Genomic DNA, 19,597 nt, shown 5'->3' with positions numbered 1-19,597 from the left:
CAGGATTAAGGAAAACCTCAAGGCATTCTACAAGTATATGAAGAGTAAGAGGATAAGATGTGAAAGAATAAGACCAATTGAGTGTGACAGTGGAAATGTGTGTACGGAACCAGAGCAAATAGCGGAGGTACTAAATGAACACTTTGCTTCAGTATTCACTACGGAAAAGCATCTTGGTGATTGTCGGGATGACTTACAGTGGACTGAAAAGCTTGAGACTGTAGATATTAAGGAAGGGGATGTGCTGAAGCTTTTGGAAAGCACCAAGTTGGATAAGTCACTGAGACCGGACAGGATGTACCCCATGCTAGTGTGGGAGGCGAGGGAGGAGATTGTTGAGCATCTGGCAATGATCTTTGCATCATCAATGAGGACATGAGAGGTTCCTGAGAATTGGAGGGTTGCAGATGTTGTTTCCTTATTCAAAAAAGGGAGTAGGGATAGCCCAAGAAATTATAGACCAGGGAGTCTTACTTCAGTGGTTGGTAAGTTGATGGAAAAGATCCTGAGAGGCAGGATTTATGAACATTTGAAGAGACACAATATGACTAGGAATAGTCAGCATGGCTTTGTCAAAGGCAGGTCATGCCTTACGAGCCTGATTGAATTTTTTGAGGATGTGTCTAAACACATTGATGAAGGAAGAGCAGTAGATGTATTGTATATGGATTTTAACAAGGCATTTGATAAACTACCCCATGCAAGGCTTATTGAGAAAGTAAGGAGGCATGGAATCCAAGGGGACATTGCTTTGTGGATCCAGAACTGGCTTGTCTACAGAAGGCAAAGAGTGGTTGTAGATGAGTCATATACTGCATGAAGGCCGGTAACCAGTGGTCTGCCTTAGTGATTTGTTTTGGGACCCCTATTCTTTGTGATTTTTATAAATGACCTGGATGAGGAAGTGGAGGGATGGGTTAGTAAATGTGCTGATGACATAAAGGTTGGAGGTGTTGTGGATAGTGTGGAGGGTTGTCAGAGGTTACAATGGGACACTGAGAGGATGCAAAACTGGGCTGAGAAGTGGCAGATGGAGTTCAACCCAGATAAGTGTGAGATGGTTCATTTTGGTAGATCAAATATGATGGCAGAATATAGCATTAATGATAATACTCTTGGCAGTGTGGAAGATCAGAGGGATTTTGGGGTCTGAGTCCATAGGACGGACAAAGCTTCTACGCAAGTTGATTCTGTGGTTAAGAAGGCATTTGGTGCATTGGCCTTCATCAATCGTGGGGTTGAGTTTAAGAGCCGAGAGGTAATGTTGCCGCTATATAGGACCCTTGTCAGACCCCACTTGGAGTACTTTGCTCAGTTCTGGTCGCTTCACTACAGGGAGGACATGGAAACCACATTAAGGGTGCAGGGGAGATTTACAAGGATGTTGTCTGGATTGGGGAGCATGCCTTATGAGAATAGATTGGGTGAACTCGGCCTTTTCTCTTTGGAGCGACAGAGGATGAGAGGAGACCTGATAGAAGTGTTCAAGATAATGAGAGGCATTGATCGTGTGGATAGTCAGAGACCTTTTCCCAGGGCTGAAATGGCTAGCACAAGAGAGCATAGTTTTAAGGTGATTGGGAGTAGGTACAGAGGAGATGTCAGGGGGTAATTTTTATACACAGGGAGTGGTGAGTGCATGAAATGGGCTGTCAGCAGCGGTGGTGGAGGCAAATTGATTGCGTCTTTTAAGAGACTCTTGGATAGAAACATAGAAATATAGAAAGCCTACAGCACAATACAGGACCTTCGGCTCACAAAGTTGTGCCGAACTTGTCCTTCCCCTAGAAATTACTAGGGTTACCCATAGCCCTCTATTTATCTAAGCACAATGTACCTATCCAAAAGTCTCTTAAAAGTCACTATCGTATCCGCCTCCACCACCCTTGCCGGCAGCCCATTGCACGCACTCACCACTCTCTGAGTAAAAAACTTACTCCTGACATCTCCTCTGTACCTACTCCAAAGCATTTTAAACCTGTGTCCTCTTGTGGCAACCACTTCAGCCCTGGGAAAAAGCCTCTGACTATCCACACAATCAATGATTATCTTATACATCTCTATCAGGTCACCTCTCATCCTTTTTTGCTCCAAGGAGAAAAGCCCAAGTCATTCAACCTATTTTCATAAGGCATGCTCCCCAATCCAGGCAACATCCTTGTCAATCTCCTCTACATCCTTCCTATGGTTTCCACATCCTTCCTGTAGTGAGGCAACCCGAACTGAGCACAGTACTCCAAGTAACTACATGGATTAGCCATGGATGGCTACACGGAGCTTAGAAAAATAGAGAGCTATGGGTAAAGTTTAGGTAGTTTTCAGGTAGGGACATGTTCGGCACAGCCTTGTGGGCCAAAGGGACTATATTGTGCTGTAGGTTTCCTATGTTTCTATCTATGCTTTTAATTCTTATGTCTTTGGAATATGGAAGGAAACTGGAGGACCCGAATAAGACCCATATGGTCAAGAAGAGAATGTAGAAACTCTTTACTCAGCTCAATCAAACCCTGGTTGCTCATGCTTTAATAGCTTTAAGATAACTTTTTTTTTAAAGAGTAAATATTTGTTTGGATGATAATTAGTTTTATTGAGGGGAAGCATGTAATTTGGCAAAACGCACAAAATGATAGAGGAACTCAATTGGGCAGTCAGCATCTATGGAAATGAATAACCAGTCAATGTTTTTGATTCCTTGTTTATTTCCATGGACGCTGTCTGAGCTGCTGAGTGTCTGCAGCATTTTGTGTGCGTTGCTCTCAGTTTGCAGCATCTGCAGAATCTCTTGTGTCTATAATGAATTTCATACATACCTGCATTGCCCGTCTTGTGCAGTATAGTGCACGGTTCATAATGTGAAATAGATTATCTGATTTACAGGTATTGAATTTTTAAGTCTAGGTAAAAGTTTGATACCTATTTGAATTACGTCTTGACATTTTGGAGATCAAATGCTTCTGAGGCAATACACATCGTTACATAAAATTGCTTATTATCAGCACTTGGATACTGAACCTACATTGATTGTTTGTTGGACACATTTACACAACATTAATGGGATGCGGTTCAAGTGTTGTAAGGTTTTTGAATCTTTGAACTTGAAAGATTTCTGTTTCTTAATGCTTTCTCTGTCAGCTCACATGGCCTAGTTTATTTTACAAAGCATTGCATTCGCTCGTTAAGTTGTGAATGTTATAGTCTTGGTGTGTAAACAGTTTCAGAGAGATGTAAGATGGAATACTAGCACCATGTAGAATATTTTTCAGTGAAATATGTTGGAAGCTTGCACACTGCCAGGAGAAATTGTGAGACAGTAATCTTCTGGAGAACGTGCACTTAAAAGTATTGGAACTCACAAAGCTTCAGGCGAATCTACGGATGCGACATTAACCCAACTAGTTGAGAGACAAAGAAGTCTGCAGATGATGGGATACAAATATTCTGGAAACATTCATCATCTGTGGTGAGATCTTGATATTGATGAAACATAAACTATGGTTTAATTGCTCCTCTGTCATTTTTGCAGAAGCTGTGAAAAAGAAAGCTGCAGCTTCTGATACGGCAAAAAAAGGTATTTTCTATCTTAGAAGAGTATGATTGGACATATTCTGATCAGATAGTTACCAATTAGAGACAATAAACTTCATTTAGATTATCATCATTATTGTCATTCCATAATTGAAAGACTTTCCATTTTCTTAAATACAAATTTATATGTAAATACGTTGTTAAAATTGTATTTGTAGCTTGTGATTGTCAGCTAATTTAAAGCTCTCCCTTTCTTGCTTGGCTTTTGGTCTCTGGGACAAATAATGTGCTCAGAGTCTTCTCTTGTGCTTGGGCATTGCTATTGCTGAAGTTTGTTGCATTCTTCTCTTGCACGTACTGCTGCTGACGCACACTCCATTTTGATCCCTGTTTATTATAGGTCATTTTTAAAAATTTTGTTTCTGAATATATTCAGTAAAGACATTTATACAATAGATGGGTAATAGAACTTCTTATGGGTGTTTTTACTTTCCATCTGCTCTTTGTTACTGAAGTGAGAGAAATATGAAGAATCTCACAGTTAAGTAGGAATTGAATTGAGTTGAATTAACTTTATTACTTACATCCTTCACAAATATGAGGAGTAAAAGTCTTTACGTTACATCTACATCTAAATGTGTAATGTGCAATTATAGTAATTTTGTAATAAATAGTATGTACAACAGGACAGGTGCATTTGGCTTTTCAGAACATTTTCAATAAAGTCCGATAAGGAAAGTTAGAAAATGTGATAATATGGATAATATGCTGACATAAATTGAGAGCTGGTTATCTGACAGAAAGGAACGAGTGGGTTTGAGTGAGCCCACAGATATTAAGACTGTCTAAAGTGTCACAGTCACAGAGTAAGGGGTTGGCCATGTAGGAGTGTGATGAGGAGAAACGTATACACGCAGAGACGGTGATCCTTAAACAGAGAGCTGTGAGGGCTTATTCAATGAGTTTATTCAAAGCAGAGATCATTTCTTTTCTGTGTGGTTGGGGAGCCAAGGGATGTGTGGATAGTGCAGTATAAATGAATAGACGATCAGCTACATGGAACAGGCTCTAGTGATCAAAATGCATTCTCCTGGCCTACTTCTGATATTATCCTCCTGGTGGTGTCGGATCTCCCAATCATCAGAAATCCCACAAGGTTTATTGTATGATGTGTCTTCAGTAACAAACACCTTGTAACCATCCTTATTTGAAATTGTTCATCTCTTCGGCTGATCTGTAACTTACAAGGCTTCAGGTAGCGATACAGACATGATAATAATATCAAAAAAGCTGCAAGTGATGGGATCCAAATGTTCTGAAAATATTCACCATCTGTGGAGAGATTTTGATATTTATGTCAGTGAAATTATAGTTTAATTGTTCCTCTGTCATTTTTGCAGAACCAGTGAAAAAGAAAGTTGTGGCTTCTGGTACGGCCAAGAAAGGTATTTCTTTTAGCTCTAAGAATACTTCTGCTCATATTTCTGACCACTTTCTCAATTTTTCAATTGCCCCATTACTGTTCCACTTTCGGCTGCTGGGGCACACTCCATTTTGACCCATGCCTATAACAGGCCAGTCTTTAAAATTTTGTTTCTAAATTTACTTATTAACGGACGGGTAATAGAACTTGTTGCAATGAGGGCCAAACCAAAACCCAATCAATTGCTGCTGCCATTGACCTTACAGATTTGTTATTGTTGCATTGCATGCCCTCAATAATGGTTGCTCCAGAAGTTGAGGATATGTATCTCATAGATTACTCCAAGTTTCACCTACCGCCTGGCATTTCTCTGTCTCCTCCCGCCATCTTTCAAGTGTACTGCTCAGCTGTTTCTCCAGTCCTGCCAAAGGGTTTTAGCCCAAAACATCGACTGTACTGTTTTGCATAGATGTTGCCAGGCCTACTGAGTTTCTCCAGCATTTTGTGTGAGCTGCTCAGATTTACAGCCTCTGCAGACTTTCTCGTGTCTGTGATATGTATTCAAACTTTCATTAACAATTAGCAAATATACAATCTTGAAGCAATGAACAATAAGCGTGCGTGTTACTTACACGCAACCCTGTAAAAGTGTCAGCAGCAACAGAACACACCTGGAGTCTGGTTTTGCTGTTAACAATCACTATTTTATTAGTAAATGCATAATATATTAACAAACCAGGTAAACCAAGTGTTTAACAGTGTTATGCATATATAGGTGTAAAAATAAAGTTCCCAAACTTATTCAAGCTCAGGTGGAAAGAGTTACAATCTTACGATGGTATGTAAGAAAAGTTCAGTTCAAATGCGCAGGTTAATTAATGCGAGATGTTTGTTATCCAAAGGCGAATGTTGTGAGAAGGCAATTATGTCAATATTCCAGACTCCACGACAACAATACAAAATAACAATAGCAGTAGGTTTTATCTCCGAAGTTGTTCCACTCCACACACAAAGTATTGCCAACAGTGAGCACACTCGAATTCAGCTCCGGGTCATCCCAAAATGGTGGCCACAGGACACTCAAACAGAATCCAGGTATGGATTATCTCCAACAGTAGCTTATCGCAAAGGGGACCATTTTCAAGGGAACCACCTCTCAGGCAAGGGTCGACACACCGGTAGATTCCACAAGGTTACCCCAATCACACACAATGTAATAGCCACTTATCCAGTTCCATGACATACAAAATAACTCCAACAGTGATTTGCCACAGGGGTGCCTTTCTCAAGTGAAATACCACACCCAGACAGAGGGTAAACACACACGTGGCATTCACAAAGGTTATCCCCTCACCAGAGACCCCACTCCTGTGGATTAACTCTGTGACAAACACACTTCCGTATCCGAGTGTGTGGTAACTTCTACTTTACAACTTGATGGCCAAAAGAGCACCTTTATCTGGGATGGCAAATGATATTTACAATACAGAGGCTTCCAGGTACCTTGTGCGGCCTGGGTGAAGGAACTATATACAATGCACACCAGAAGTAAAGACCCCGCCAACCCCGGATCCCGCCTTTGTTACCAACAGATTCCTGATTAGTATTAACTTGCTGTTAATAATAATCACATTACAACACTTCTCCTCCTTTAAACTCCAACATTCCCCAAATATAAAAGAACCAGGAAATAACAACAGTGGTATCATTAGCAACAGGTTACCAACACAAAACACCTAAAAAAAACGTGGCAAATTCAACATTCAATCTAACAACAAAAAAAGCCATCCAATCAAAGATTCAGTCTGTCAGGAAGTTTGTGAGGGCGCTGCGATCTACGCACTACCCCCGGTGACCCAGCATGCACCGCTGGTGAGGATGTTTTGGGTGGATCTAGTGTTGGGGACACGGGAGGGGTCTGTGTGTCCATGTGAGAATGTCCATGCTCCTCAGGGGACCCTGACCCCTCTGCCAGTGTCTCTTCCTGTGGCAAAGTCACCGGTGGACATGCTTTCCTGGTATGCATTAAGTGGTCAATGCTCCTTAACTGTTTTGGACTACTGAGCTTCTTTGAAATCGGTGGCGAGCTATTCTCAGCATTATTGGGATAAACGGCATCTGCAGGTTTGCCGCCTGGCTTCAAACGCACTGAAGCAGGAACTTTGGTTTTTAAATCATCATCACGACCGTGGCTCAGAATAGACACAATTGCAAATTTTTCATAGAGTTCCTTGTTATAACTTGTGTTACGAACCCCATAACTGGGTCACTTACCAGCAAAGATAGAGACGTCCGTTGAAGTCTGACGATACTATTTTAACAGTATTTATTAGCAAAAGTACACAAAAATAATATCAATGCAAATATACAGATAATATACGTCATCAATACTAAACCTAAAAGTGTGGGTATAATAATAATCAATAAGAAATAAGCTCTATCGTTGTCTAGGGGATAATGAATCGTCCGATGGAAATATACAGTTCGTTTCAGTTCACACAGGCTGCTGTCGTTTGTTTGTCGCTGTGTTGCAATTGTTGGAGAGAGAGAGAGAGAAGAATGGGAACAGTTACCGCTAAGTGTTTTGCCAACCTTACTTTATGATTTTGATCCGTCGGTGTCTCGTTGCTTTGGCCATTCAAGTATGACCTCTCTTTCAGCTAAACCGTTCTTCCATGATGAGCCCGCCACCCAGGCAAGGGAGGACACGCACAAGCTCTCACCGGCTTTTGCTATAAAATGCTGTCACTTGATTTCTAGCGTTTCTCCTGGTGTGTCTAAGGGGTGTTCTCCAGACCCACCTTTTATCCTCACTGACGGGGTCTCAGATGTCAATCAGGTTGGGATGATGCAATCCCTCAACTAGACCACTCTGGTTGTCCCCTGAGGGGTTACAATGAATAGTACAGTACTCAGTACACAATTCCTTCTCCAAGAGACTATAGCAGTAATCAGTGGTTCCGTTCTGCTTATGTCAGGAGACATTCCACCGGGTTGTGTATTCTGCATCTCTCTCTCTCATTTCCTGACATGCTGCATATTTCTCTCATTTCCTGGGTCTCAGACCCAAAATAATAGCGATCTTGCGATTCTCAAAAAGGAGGGGGCGACTTTGCACCCTTTGGCCTCTCAGTGTTGCTCCACATTCGTAACATCCCCATCCTTCTAAGGATTTTTAGCACAGGTAAAAATTAACTACTACAGAGTCTTACAGAATTTCAGAATCTAATACAATACAAAAGAGTTTTTTTTCACTACAGAGTAATACAGTTATACATTCAATTCAGCATCTAAACAGTTAATGATTACATTGTCACTTCCTTTAATATCTTAATATCTTGTACCTTAATAAATTCCTGTAGCATCAGACTCCAATTTAATAACCACCTATTTTTATTCCTTTTCTTCAGCAAAACAAAACTAAAGAGTTGTGATCTTAGCGTACATGTATATTACAAAAGTTCATGCAAATACTAATCTTTATTTTACTTTCAAACTTAACAGTCATTCTTCCATGGTGTTGTCTTTATTATTTACATGCTTTGTCAAAATCCCTTAAAACTGGATCCTGTTATTTAAAGTGGCATCCCGTCAGCCTTCGCCCCTTTTCCAGTTAACTCCCACGTGGGTAGCTTGCTTACTGGTGTGGGATAGGTTTTTGCATGCTCCTTTCATAGGAATTATTTTATAAACAATGTTTTCCAAACTTAGCCCATTTTCTGAACGTCCACACAATTCTTTATTTTTAAGCAAGGCATTAGTTTTATCTTCAGGACCCTTCATTCTATTAGTTTTCAATTTAATATCTGCATGCGACCCCTCTTTGTCCAAACAGCATTTCAAATTCTGCCTCTTCACAGCACACCCTTGAATAACATTAGTGTGTGGGGCACCTTTACATTCCAAATCAAACTGTAATTGATTCGCAGGCACCTTGTTAACAAGCCATTGTCCCTTCAGCCTGGTTACTGCTTCTGACACCAATCCAGACTTTAAATTGTCTTCATTCAATTTAGGAACTTTTCCCTTTCCCTTCAATAATAATAACCACATCACCACCTTTTATCTCCTCACTAACTTTTAACACACCTTCGAACACAAACAACTGGGAATTCTCACTTCCCACTAGTGCCATGGTTAACCCTTTCTTTACTGAACCAAGTCCATCTGACCCACAGGGACAGCATTCCTTTTTAACTGAATCAAATACCTCAGACTTTTCCTGAGTTCCATTACTAGGTTCAGTACCACGTGCATCCACATCTTGAACACACTCAAAAGGGACGTCTGCCTCTTCCAGGCTTTCTAAGTTCCCCTGATCCTCCCAGGTACTCTCTGGGCAACTCCCTTCCGGAGTAAACTCAACCCCACGGGCTGAAACAACCTCATCTGCCAACTCAGCAGACTCCTTCAAGGTAATGGCATCCTTTTCATCTAGGACTGCCCTCATTTCATTATCGGGAACACCTTTGAAATTTTCAACTTCTTCAAACATTTCTGTCAAGTCAGACAGATCATCCATGTCCAACCCTGGACCCTCTAACAGCCTTATCTGTTTCTCATTTTTACTCCAGGCCTCTATAAATTTCCTCCTGGCTAAGGGTAGGTCTACCTCCTCTCCTTTTCTCTCTTTCACCTCCCTATTCTCCATTTTACCACCCTCTAACCCCTGTTGGTACAGGGTCAGTAAAAACATCTCAGCCAAATCAATACTGTCCTGAATTAGACTGCTCTCTTTCTCAGCTGCCTTTCTCGACATGCTGCGAGTGGTCGCGCATGCGGGATAGATCTTGGAACCTAGGGGCGGGTCCTCAACACTTGCAGGCTGGCTCGTCAGCTCCATGGCTGACCAAACCTCACCACTGGCTAAATCATTTCCCAGAAGGACATCTACGTCAGTTCTCGGAAATTCTGATCGCACCCCTTTTTAAACTGGTCCAGATACCAGGTCACAATTTATAATGATCTGATGCAAAGGCACAGCTTCTGTCCCTTTTCCTATGCCTCTCAAAGCTACCTCTCCATTCTCAGGACCAAAATCTAGTACCGTACTGTGAATCAATGACTGCTCAGCTCCAGTATCTCTCCAGATCCGCACTGGAACTGGTGTTTCTCCCTCTTTCACAGACACGGTCCCTTCTGAAATAAATTTCTCACGCCCCTCTCGTATTCTGTCTACCTGGGGCTTTCTCATCAATTTACTGATCAACACAATACACCCTGTAGGGACTGCTGCTTGCCCTTTTCCTGTCTCCTTCCTCGGAGCAAAGCACTTAGATGCAATATGACGCACCTTTCCACAATTAAAACAGGTCAAGCCAGGAACCCTCCTGCCATCTTGCCTTTCTTCCTCCTTAATTTTACCACTAGCTCCCGGCTGAACTTCTACCTCAGCTGGTGGGCTTTCTCTATCGTTCCCATGGTCTTTCTGGTAACTCTTATTCGAGGAAAATTTTGTCTTGTGGGTTAGGGCATATTCATCTGCGAACCTGGCAAATTCAGATATGAACTTATTCGGCTTCTCGTTCAAATACATCTGGATATCATCCGAAACACAACCTTTAAATTCCTCAATCAGAATTAACTCCCTTAAATGCCGAAAATCTTCTTCCACCATTTCTGCTGCACACCAATGATCCAAGAGCACACCCTTCTCATAGGCAAACTCTGCATACGTCTGATTCCACACTTTCTTTAAATTTCTGAACTTTTGTCTATAGGCCTCAGGTACCAATTCGTAGGTCCGAAGAATGGCCTCCTTTACTTTCTCATAATTCTCATACTCCTCCTCTTCCACAGACAATGCCACATATGCCCGTTGTGCCTTCCCTTTTAACACACTTTGTAACAACGCCACCCACTGATCTCTGGGCAACTTCTGACTCACTGCCACCTTTTCAAAATGCAAGAAATAACTATCAACATCTGTCTCCTCAAACGGAGGTACTAACCTAAACGCCCTACTAACATTAAACCTCTCTTCTCAGTCTGGCCCTTGAGCTCTTTGCTTTTCCTTAACGTCTCCATGTCCCGCTCATGCTGCCTTTCACATGCTTCTCCTTCTCCTCAGACTCCCTCTGCTTTTCAGCTCTTTCCTTCTCCTTTTCAGCTGCTTCCAGCTGTTTTAACCTAATTTCATGCTCCCTTTTCACCTCTAACTCCTTTAGCTGGAGCTTATACTCCCTCTGCTTTTCAGCTCTTTCCTTTTCCTTTTTGGCTCTTTCCTTCTCCTTTTCAGCTGCTTCTCGCTGCTTTAACTTAATTTCATGCTCCAACCTTAATTTTTCCAACTCTAACTGAGCTGTCCCACTAGCTGGTACCTTTTCAGGGATATTTTCCAATACTTCAGCCAAAAACACATTCTTCTCAATATAATACTGATTTATGGCCCCCCGCACCTCCCACTTTTTCATTGACAACCTCACCTCTGGGATATTTAGTCCTTTCGCCATATTTATCGTCCGACTTTGTGGCAGCCTCTAGTGCCACCGGAGTTGGGTTTTTTATAAATTTGTCTATGCCCATCTTTGCTGGTTTCCCGTCTGGTTACCCATGCAACCAGATCCAAGTCTGGACTTAAAAGCTCGATTTACTGGCCCTCCAATTTGGTATCAAATCTCGAGACGAGGCCCCAAGTTGTTACGAACCCTGTAACTGGGTCACTTACCAGCAAAATTGGAGAGGTCCGTTGAAGTCTGATGATACTATTTTTAACAGTATTTATTAGTAAAAATACACAAAAATAATATCAATGCAAATATACAGATAATATACGTCATCAATACTAAACCTAAAAGTGTGGGTATAATAATAATCAATAAGAAATAAGCTCTATCATTGTCCAGGGGATAATGAATTGTCCGATGGAAATATACAGTTTGTTTCAGTTCACACAGGCTGCCGTTGTTTGTTTGTCGCTGTGTTGCAATTGTTGGAGAGAGAGAGAGAGAGAGAGAAGAATGGGAACAGTTACCGCTAAGTGTTTTGCCAACCTTCCTTTATGATTTTGATCTGTCGGTGTCTCATTGCTGTGGCCGTTCAAGTATGACCTCTCCTTTAGCTAAACCGTTCTTCCGTGATGAGCCCGCCACCCAGGCAAGGGTGGATACACACGAGCTCTCACCGGCTTCGCTATAAAATGCTGTCACTGGATCTCTAGCGTTTCTCCTGGTGTTTCTAAGGGGTGTTCCCCAGACCCCTCTTTTATCCTCACTGACGGGGTCTCAGATGTCAATCAGGTTGGGATGATGCAATCCCTCAACCAGACCACTCTGGTTGTCCCCTGAGGGGTTTCAATGAATAGTACAGTACTCAATACACAATTCCTTCTCCAAGAGACTATAGCAGTAATCAGTGGTTCCGTTCCGCTTATGTCAGGAGACATTCCACCGGGTTGTGTATTCTGCGTCTCTCTCTCTCATTTCCTGACATGCTGCGTATTTCTCTCATTTCCTGGGTCTCAGACCCAAAATAATAGCGATCTTGCGATTCTCAAAAAGGCGGGGGCGACTTTGCACCCTTCGGCCCCTCACAGTAGCTCCACATTCATAACACTTGGAACTATCTGGAGTTCAACAGCAGGAAATCGCAGTGCATTTCGGAAAACCTCTTGTGCTTGAACAAAGGTCTTGTCTGTTAAAACACAGTCATTGATTTTGATGATACATTCATTCTCCTGGAGCAGGTTCTCTTTTCTTGAATGGCCATTCTCTTTAATACTCAGGCCAAGGAATCTTCCACTCAGCATAGAGTTAAAGGGCACCACATGGATACCCAAGGGGCTGTCATCTCCGGAAAATTATACTTTCTTTGTCAAATCACTTAGAGTGCTTCTTGAATGCTCTGCTGGTTGTACTGGAGGCTCTGTTCTTAAATCATCTTTGGGTGCCCCGTTTGCTACTATTATGATTGGCTTCACATGCAGGTTCCTGTTAGCGGGATCATTAGGCTGAGATGCACCTTGCTGTAACTGGGCAGATGGTACAAGAGCTGGGTCACTGCTTTGCCGTACTAGAAGTGGCATGCTGATTTTCAGTGCCGAGGGGGTAACTTCAATTGCTCCGGTAATAGGCTGAAGAGCCGCAAGCTGCGCTGCGAGCTCACTCTCAAATGTGTCCGGACTATGTCTGTCACTCACATTGCCATCGGTGACTTCATCTGCACACTGTGCCTCTCCGTTTGCTTCTCCTAGGTGGTGTGTGGCTGACTGAGTCTGTTGAGCTTTCCCCTGCCCAGGCTTAACCTTACCCTTTATGCTCCTGCACTTTTTAGCTAAATGTCCCTTCTTGCTATAAGCATGGCAGACTGTATCTTTGAATTTGCAATCATTTGCATAGTGCGTCCCTCCACACCGAAAACATTCCACCTGCTTTGCCTGTTTACCAGTCTCCCTCCTGACTTGGTGCACTGTCGCTGACTGCAACCCCCCCCCCCCCCCATGTCCTTTCTGGATATCCTTGGCATTATTAGCAGCCATCTCTCTGCCTTGGGCAATCTCTAGGGCTTTCTTGAAATTGAACGGTGGGGTTTCCCCCAACAAGCGGCATTGCATGATGTCATTTTTATTGCCACATACTGATCTATCAAGGAGCACGTCATCCAACATGGCTCCGAAATCGCAATGCTCCGACAGCTACCGAAGCTCGGCCACAAAATTAACCACAGACTGACCAGGCTTCCTGAAGTGGCTGTGAAACTTGAACTGCTGGACTATCAACGAAGGTTTCGGAATGTGGTGGTTCCCCACAAGCTTGATCAGTTCATCATATGGAATTTCCCCTGGTTTCCGTGGCGTGGCTAAGTTCCTTATTAGCTTATATGTCTTTGCCCCCCCCCCCCCACACACACACTCAGAAGAATAGAGCACTTCTTAGCCTCCTCAGTAATTCCATAGTATTAACTTACTTTTAATAATACTCACATTACAACAGAATGGAAACAAGCTCACCCTTATTGGCTACTTGGAGAGAGAGTCTAGGCAGTGATCTCTTTGTCACTAGGTTTCTTCTGTTTCAAACCTTCCTCTCCTCTCCTCTCTGCAAACTTCTTCTAGTTGCAGCGACTTGTGAGAGTCATTTATCAATACTCTGGATCGATCTCAACTCACCCCTTTGGGATACTGAAAATTTAAACCAGCAACCGACTCACTGGTGTCTTCTATCGACCAAATCCATATTGACTCTGAATGTGTGTGTCTGTGTGTCCTTGTATATTAAAAACAAGCCAGGCACTAGCATAAACAACTGAGTGTCCATCAAATAACTCCACCTCTCTCACCATAGTAACCAAGCAATATTGTAATCAGTAGAAATCCAACCATGTCCAAAAGTCAGTCTCATTCTCTCAACGCTTTAAAGTGACAGTCCACAGAAAAAATTAACCCTGGGGGTATATAACTGTACCCAAGTGTAAGCTAAGTTTATTTAACTATTATTGAGTGGTCAGCAAAAGGTAGGACATTCGCCAGCTACAAACTGCCCAGAACAAAGCATGAAGTCACTCTCTTCACTTTTACCACGTTCCCACTCATGTGAATAGTTACCATAACAAACATAATAAAAGCACACACAGAATACAATACAGATAGAGAAATAATGCATGCCTCCTACACAAACCATTTAAGAGAAATGCCCTTGTTTTGCATCTGACAGAAATGTCAAGAATCTCACAGGTAAATGGGAAGTGGTGCAATTGGAAGTAAGCTTTCCCAACAAAGAAAATTGGTCAGGAATTAGAGAATGTGGAGATGGAGAGATAATATATTGATATGAATTGAGACAGTATATTGGCTGATAATTTGGCTGAGAAGACTGACTGTCACATACTCAAGTTTAAGCAATGGGAAAGAGATTGAAAGTGGAATGATTACTGCAGTGTAGCACTCTTTTGAAGAGAACTATTTTGGAAATTTGAACACCACCAGGAAGGATGATGAGACTGTAATCTTCAGAGTAAACACTTTAACTGTTGGAATTTACAAGCCTTCAGGCAAAGGTATGGGATATGAAATTAACCTAAATAGTTGAAAGGCAGAATAAAAAATGCAAATGATGAAAGACAGGAATAAAATCCAAATGTCCTGAAAACATTCACTGACTGTGGAATAATGAACTGAATTGACTGCCTTTTTTCCCCACGGTGAGATGGTTGTGTCTTTTTTTATGATATATTTTTTCTTTTGTTTTCCAATATTCTTTTTCTTCAACTTTGTTATATTTTCAACTTATGAATGATATATATTGTGTTTTTTTCTTTTTATTCCTTAAAAACAATGAAGAGATGTTTTTAAAAAACTGTGGAATAATTTTGATATTGATGGCAATGAAATTATAGTTTAATTGTTCCTATGTCACTTTTGCAGAACCAGTGAAACAGAAAGCCACAGCTTCTGATGTGACAAAGAAAGGTATGTTTTGTCTTGTAAGAATATGATTTTGTCACACTTCTTATCTGTCAGATGCCCACTATGGACAATAAACTTCACTTTGTTTAGCAGTAACATTTTCATTCCACAGTTTAAAGATCTGGATCACTGACTTTTATCTGAATACTTGGCTATGAAATTGTCATTATAAAATGTACAGTGGGAGTTTTCCAGTGTGTATATTTGCCTGTTCATGAATTTTGCTGTAGAACTCCGATCAAAGGAGACACTTGTGTCTCAACCATTTTCCAGTTTCCCACTTATGGTGGACAGATCCGGCAATCAACTGAAGTACAGTGGACTCCAGTTAAACAGGCCATCATTTAATCAAGGCAGCTGCTTATTTGGGACAACTCTTAAAGAACACAAACAAATTAAGAAAATAGCTGGGCTTCCCTTTGCTTATTTAGGACCACATGCTACTTAAATGGAGCAGGCAACATTTACCGAACATTTTCTAACTAGCGTCAGTCGTCTGTACACTAGGAGCCTGTGTTAATTCTGTCCCTTTACAGTCAATCAAAAGAACACAGCAGCGTACACCAGATGAATTCCTCTCTCAGTAACTATTAGGAACTAGTACACAGTTTATAGTATAGTACTGGTTTTGTTAGTGTTCTACTTTATTCATTATTTTATTTAAATGTATAATTTGTTATGCAGTTAGACGTTAATTTGTCTTTTTTTTATACCCTTTTAATATTTCCATGAAACTTGAGCTGATTAGGGCAGCCACTTACTTGGGCCAAATTGTACTGGTCTCATTGTGTCTCAATTAACCAGAATCCATTGTACTTCCACCAGATATTGTGGCTTTAATCTAATCAGCATAGTTGCTTGTTTTCACGGTGCATAATTTCCAGCTATTTCTATGTTCCCTCTTACCTGTTTAATGACAGCTGCTGTTCTCTTGGCCTAATAATATCCCTCAGAATCTCCACTCATTCTCTGAATGTTGCTCTTACTGGGGCCTGTTGCAGCTTCCTGATTTTCCTCATTTTCCCATTCCTGAAGCTATCGTTGCTACTGACCCTTCCCTATCACAGGGTATTCTTTAAAATCTCATTTCTGAATTTACTCATACTGAAGATGGGAGCCAGAATGAGTTAAGGGCATCCTTTAACTTATGTCTGCTCTTTGTTACTAAAGCAAGAGAAAATTCACAGGTAAGTGGAAGCCAATGGGTGTGGCACATTTGGGTTTAATGTCAATGTTTCACAGTCCTTCGACTTGTCATGTGAATGTTGCTACCACTGGGGGTTGGTTTTTCCTGATATTCCCATTTCTTATTATGGTAGCTTTCAGTGTTCCTATTGCCTGCTCCAAGTTGTCCTTCTCTGTCACTTTAAAGTGGCATTTCTGAAGTTTCTTGAGAGCAAGTGGTTACACCCAGAACCGGTTTAATTAGGTATCTCCTGTACCTAATAAAGTGGCCACTGTGTATGTTTGTGATCTTCTGCTGCTGTAGCCCATCCACTTCAAAGTTTGATGTGCTTATGCTCAGAGAACCTCCTCTGCACACCACTGTTGTAACGTCTGTTTATTTGCGTTAAAGTCACTTTCTTGTCAGCTTGAAGCAGTCTGGCCATTCTCCCCTGATCTCTCTCAGGTCATTTTCACCCACAAAACTACTGCTCCCTAGAAGTCTTTCTTTGTTTTTTCACACCATTCTCTGTAAACCCTAGAGACCCTTGTGCAAGAAAATCCCAGGAGATCAGCAGTTTCTGAGATACTTAAACCACCCCATCTGGCACCAACAAACATTGCGTGAGCAAAGTCACTTAGATCACACTCCTTCCACACTCTGAAGTATGGTCTGAACAACTGAACCTCTTGACCATGTCTGCGTGCTTGATGCATTCACTTGCTGTTATATAATTGGCTTTTAAGATATTTGCGTTAATGAGCAGGTGTACAGGTGTATCTAATAAAGTGGCTACAGAGCGTACAGTCATACATAAAATCAGCATTTAAACTGCAGGCATGGCATGGCACTTTGGTAACGTGGGTTCTCCTGCTGCTTAAACTAAGAACTGCAAACTACTTATCCTGACATCGACACTGGAAAAATGCTAGAATCTATTTTTAAAAAAAGAAGAATTGGATAGTTGGAAAGTAATTGGGTAGATCTAGTATTTTGGATAGAGCAAGACACCCAGAGACTCCCCTCGCACCACCACACAGTCGTATCCAGGTTGGCAATCCCCAGAGTCAGAGGTCTTTGAAATCTAGAAGTTGAAGCACAGAGAATTGTGATAAGATGGGTCCTGGGATTGATACCAAGGTTGAAGCACGTAGGTTAAAGACTGAAGTCAAGTCTGGAGGTCAAGGTCCAGCATTCAAAGCCCCTGGGTCACATGTCCAGAGGTCAAAGGCTGATGTGTGTGAGTCTGAGAGTTCAGGTCATGGACTGGAATGGGGAAGCTTGTTGTCTGTGAGACTGAGAGTGCAGGCTGAGTACATTGGAGGTGATCTACCCTGCGGTAGGAGGCCTGAGAGTGTGTGTGAGTGGGTGGGAAAGGGCCTGGTTTTGCTGTTGTTGTCTTGTTTTGTTGTTGTTTTTGCTTGTGTTGTTCTGCTGAACATGGTGGGCATGCTGTGTTGGTGCTAGAATGTGTGGTGACACTTGCAGGCTGCTCTCAACACATCATAAGGTTGTGTTGGTTGTTAACGCAAACAACACATTTCACTGTATGTTCTGATCATTGTACATGTGATAAATAAATGAATCTGGAAGAAACATCATGTTTAACAAATCTCAATAATATTCTGATGTATGACATAGATAAGGGCAAACCAGTTGATATGCTGTATATGAACTTTCAGAATCCCTTACACATTATTAAACAATTTTTGTTGAAAAGATGGAATGAAGTGTGGATTGATTAATGGATAGGAGAAAGAGGACTGTTAATTGGTTAATGGACAGGAAACATCCATGTCCTTTATGGGCTGGGAGATGGCATACTGATGAATACTGTGTCCCCAGATATTCATGTTCATGTCAATGATGAGAAGGCCAAACATACTTGATCCAAATTTGCAGATGATACAAATAAGGCTGGAGGAGTGAGTTGTCTAAAGATGCAGAGAAGCTGTAGGGAGATATGGACAGGTTAAGTAAATGGACAAGTACAAAGCATAATGAACGTTGAGTGGAAAAACAAGTGATGTCATTTGCTGGGGTTGGAAGAAGACGAAGAATGTTGAGAGGTGGAATCACCTGCTCATGAATGTTGCCAAAACGAGGGAGAAGGTGATGGATTTTAGGAGGAAGAGGACTGTGACGAGTCATGCATACATTCTGGGAGAAGTTGCGGTTGTAATGCCTTTTATTGTTAGTGGGGGAGGGGGATCGTTGCTTGCTGCTGTTTACGCTTGGGAGGGAGGGGAGCTGGGGGGACTTAGGAGTTTTTACCTATACCTGTCATTCATTCTTTGGTGCACTCTGTTTTTGTGGATGTTTGCAAAGAAAAAGAACTTCAGGGTGTGTATCATATACATTTCCCTGACATTAAATTGGACCTTTGAACCTTTGGTGAAGGAGAATAAATACCTGAGTGTTCATTTTGACAAGAGACTTGACTGGAAAACCAACAGCAAGGCTGTTTACTCGAAGGGGATGAGCAGACTCTACTTTCTAAGGAAGCTGAGATCCTTCAGTGTGTGCAGCAGGACGTTGGAGATCTTTTACCAATCTGTTGTAGAGAGTGCAGTCTTCTTTGCTGCTTTAAGTTGGGGGAGCAGCGTCGGTACTGGTGATGCAAAAATACTAAATAAACTCATCAGAAAGGCTGGATCTGTCCTTGGCTACAACCCGGATTCTTTTGAGTTAGTGGTAGAGAGAGGTCACTAAGCAAACTGTTAGCAACTATGGACAATTGGGCACATCCTCTCCATGACCGACTGAATAAGTAACAGACCACCCTTTCGAACAGACTCACTCAGCTCCGCTGTCACAAGGATTGTTACAGAAAATCTTTCCTACCAGATGCAATAAGCATCTACAACAGTTCAAATCTGTGTGACAGGAGAACATACATCATATTACAATAATCTCTGTTTTATTATTTTGTACATTATTGCACATTGGTAAATTATTATTGTGCATATTATTATTCTGTATGTTATTATTAGTTAAGCCTGCACACGGCTAAGTGTGTTTTTAAATGTAGCTGCTGTGACGAAAGAATTTCCCATTCGGGATCAATAAAGTACTTATTATT

General features: G+C 41.6%; 1 protein-coding gene across 1 annotated transcript in view; it reads left to right on the top strand.

Moving 5' to 3' along the window:
* The window catches only part of LOC132400263 (triadin-like), a 264,638-nt gene that overhangs the window by 116,770 nt on the left and 128,271 nt on the right, over positions 1–19,597 (top strand). The window contains exons 18-20 of the mRNA XM_059981238.1: positions 3,524–3,568; positions 4,926–4,970; positions 15,309–15,353. Coding sequence (XP_059837221.1) covers positions 3,524–3,568; positions 4,926–4,970; positions 15,309–15,353 — 135 coding nt within the window. The remainder of the gene's footprint in view (positions 1–3,523; positions 3,569–4,925; positions 4,971–15,308; positions 15,354–19,597) is intronic.

This window comes from Hypanus sabinus, chromosome 10 (genome assembly GCF_030144855.1).
Source record: "Hypanus sabinus isolate sHypSab1 chromosome 10, sHypSab1.hap1, whole genome shotgun sequence".
Taxonomy (NCBI): Eukaryota; Metazoa; Chordata; class Chondrichthyes; order Myliobatiformes; family Dasyatidae; genus Hypanus; species Hypanus sabinus.
The sequence above is the reverse complement of the archived record's forward strand: the minus strand, read 5'-3'. Positions and strand labels throughout refer to the sequence as shown.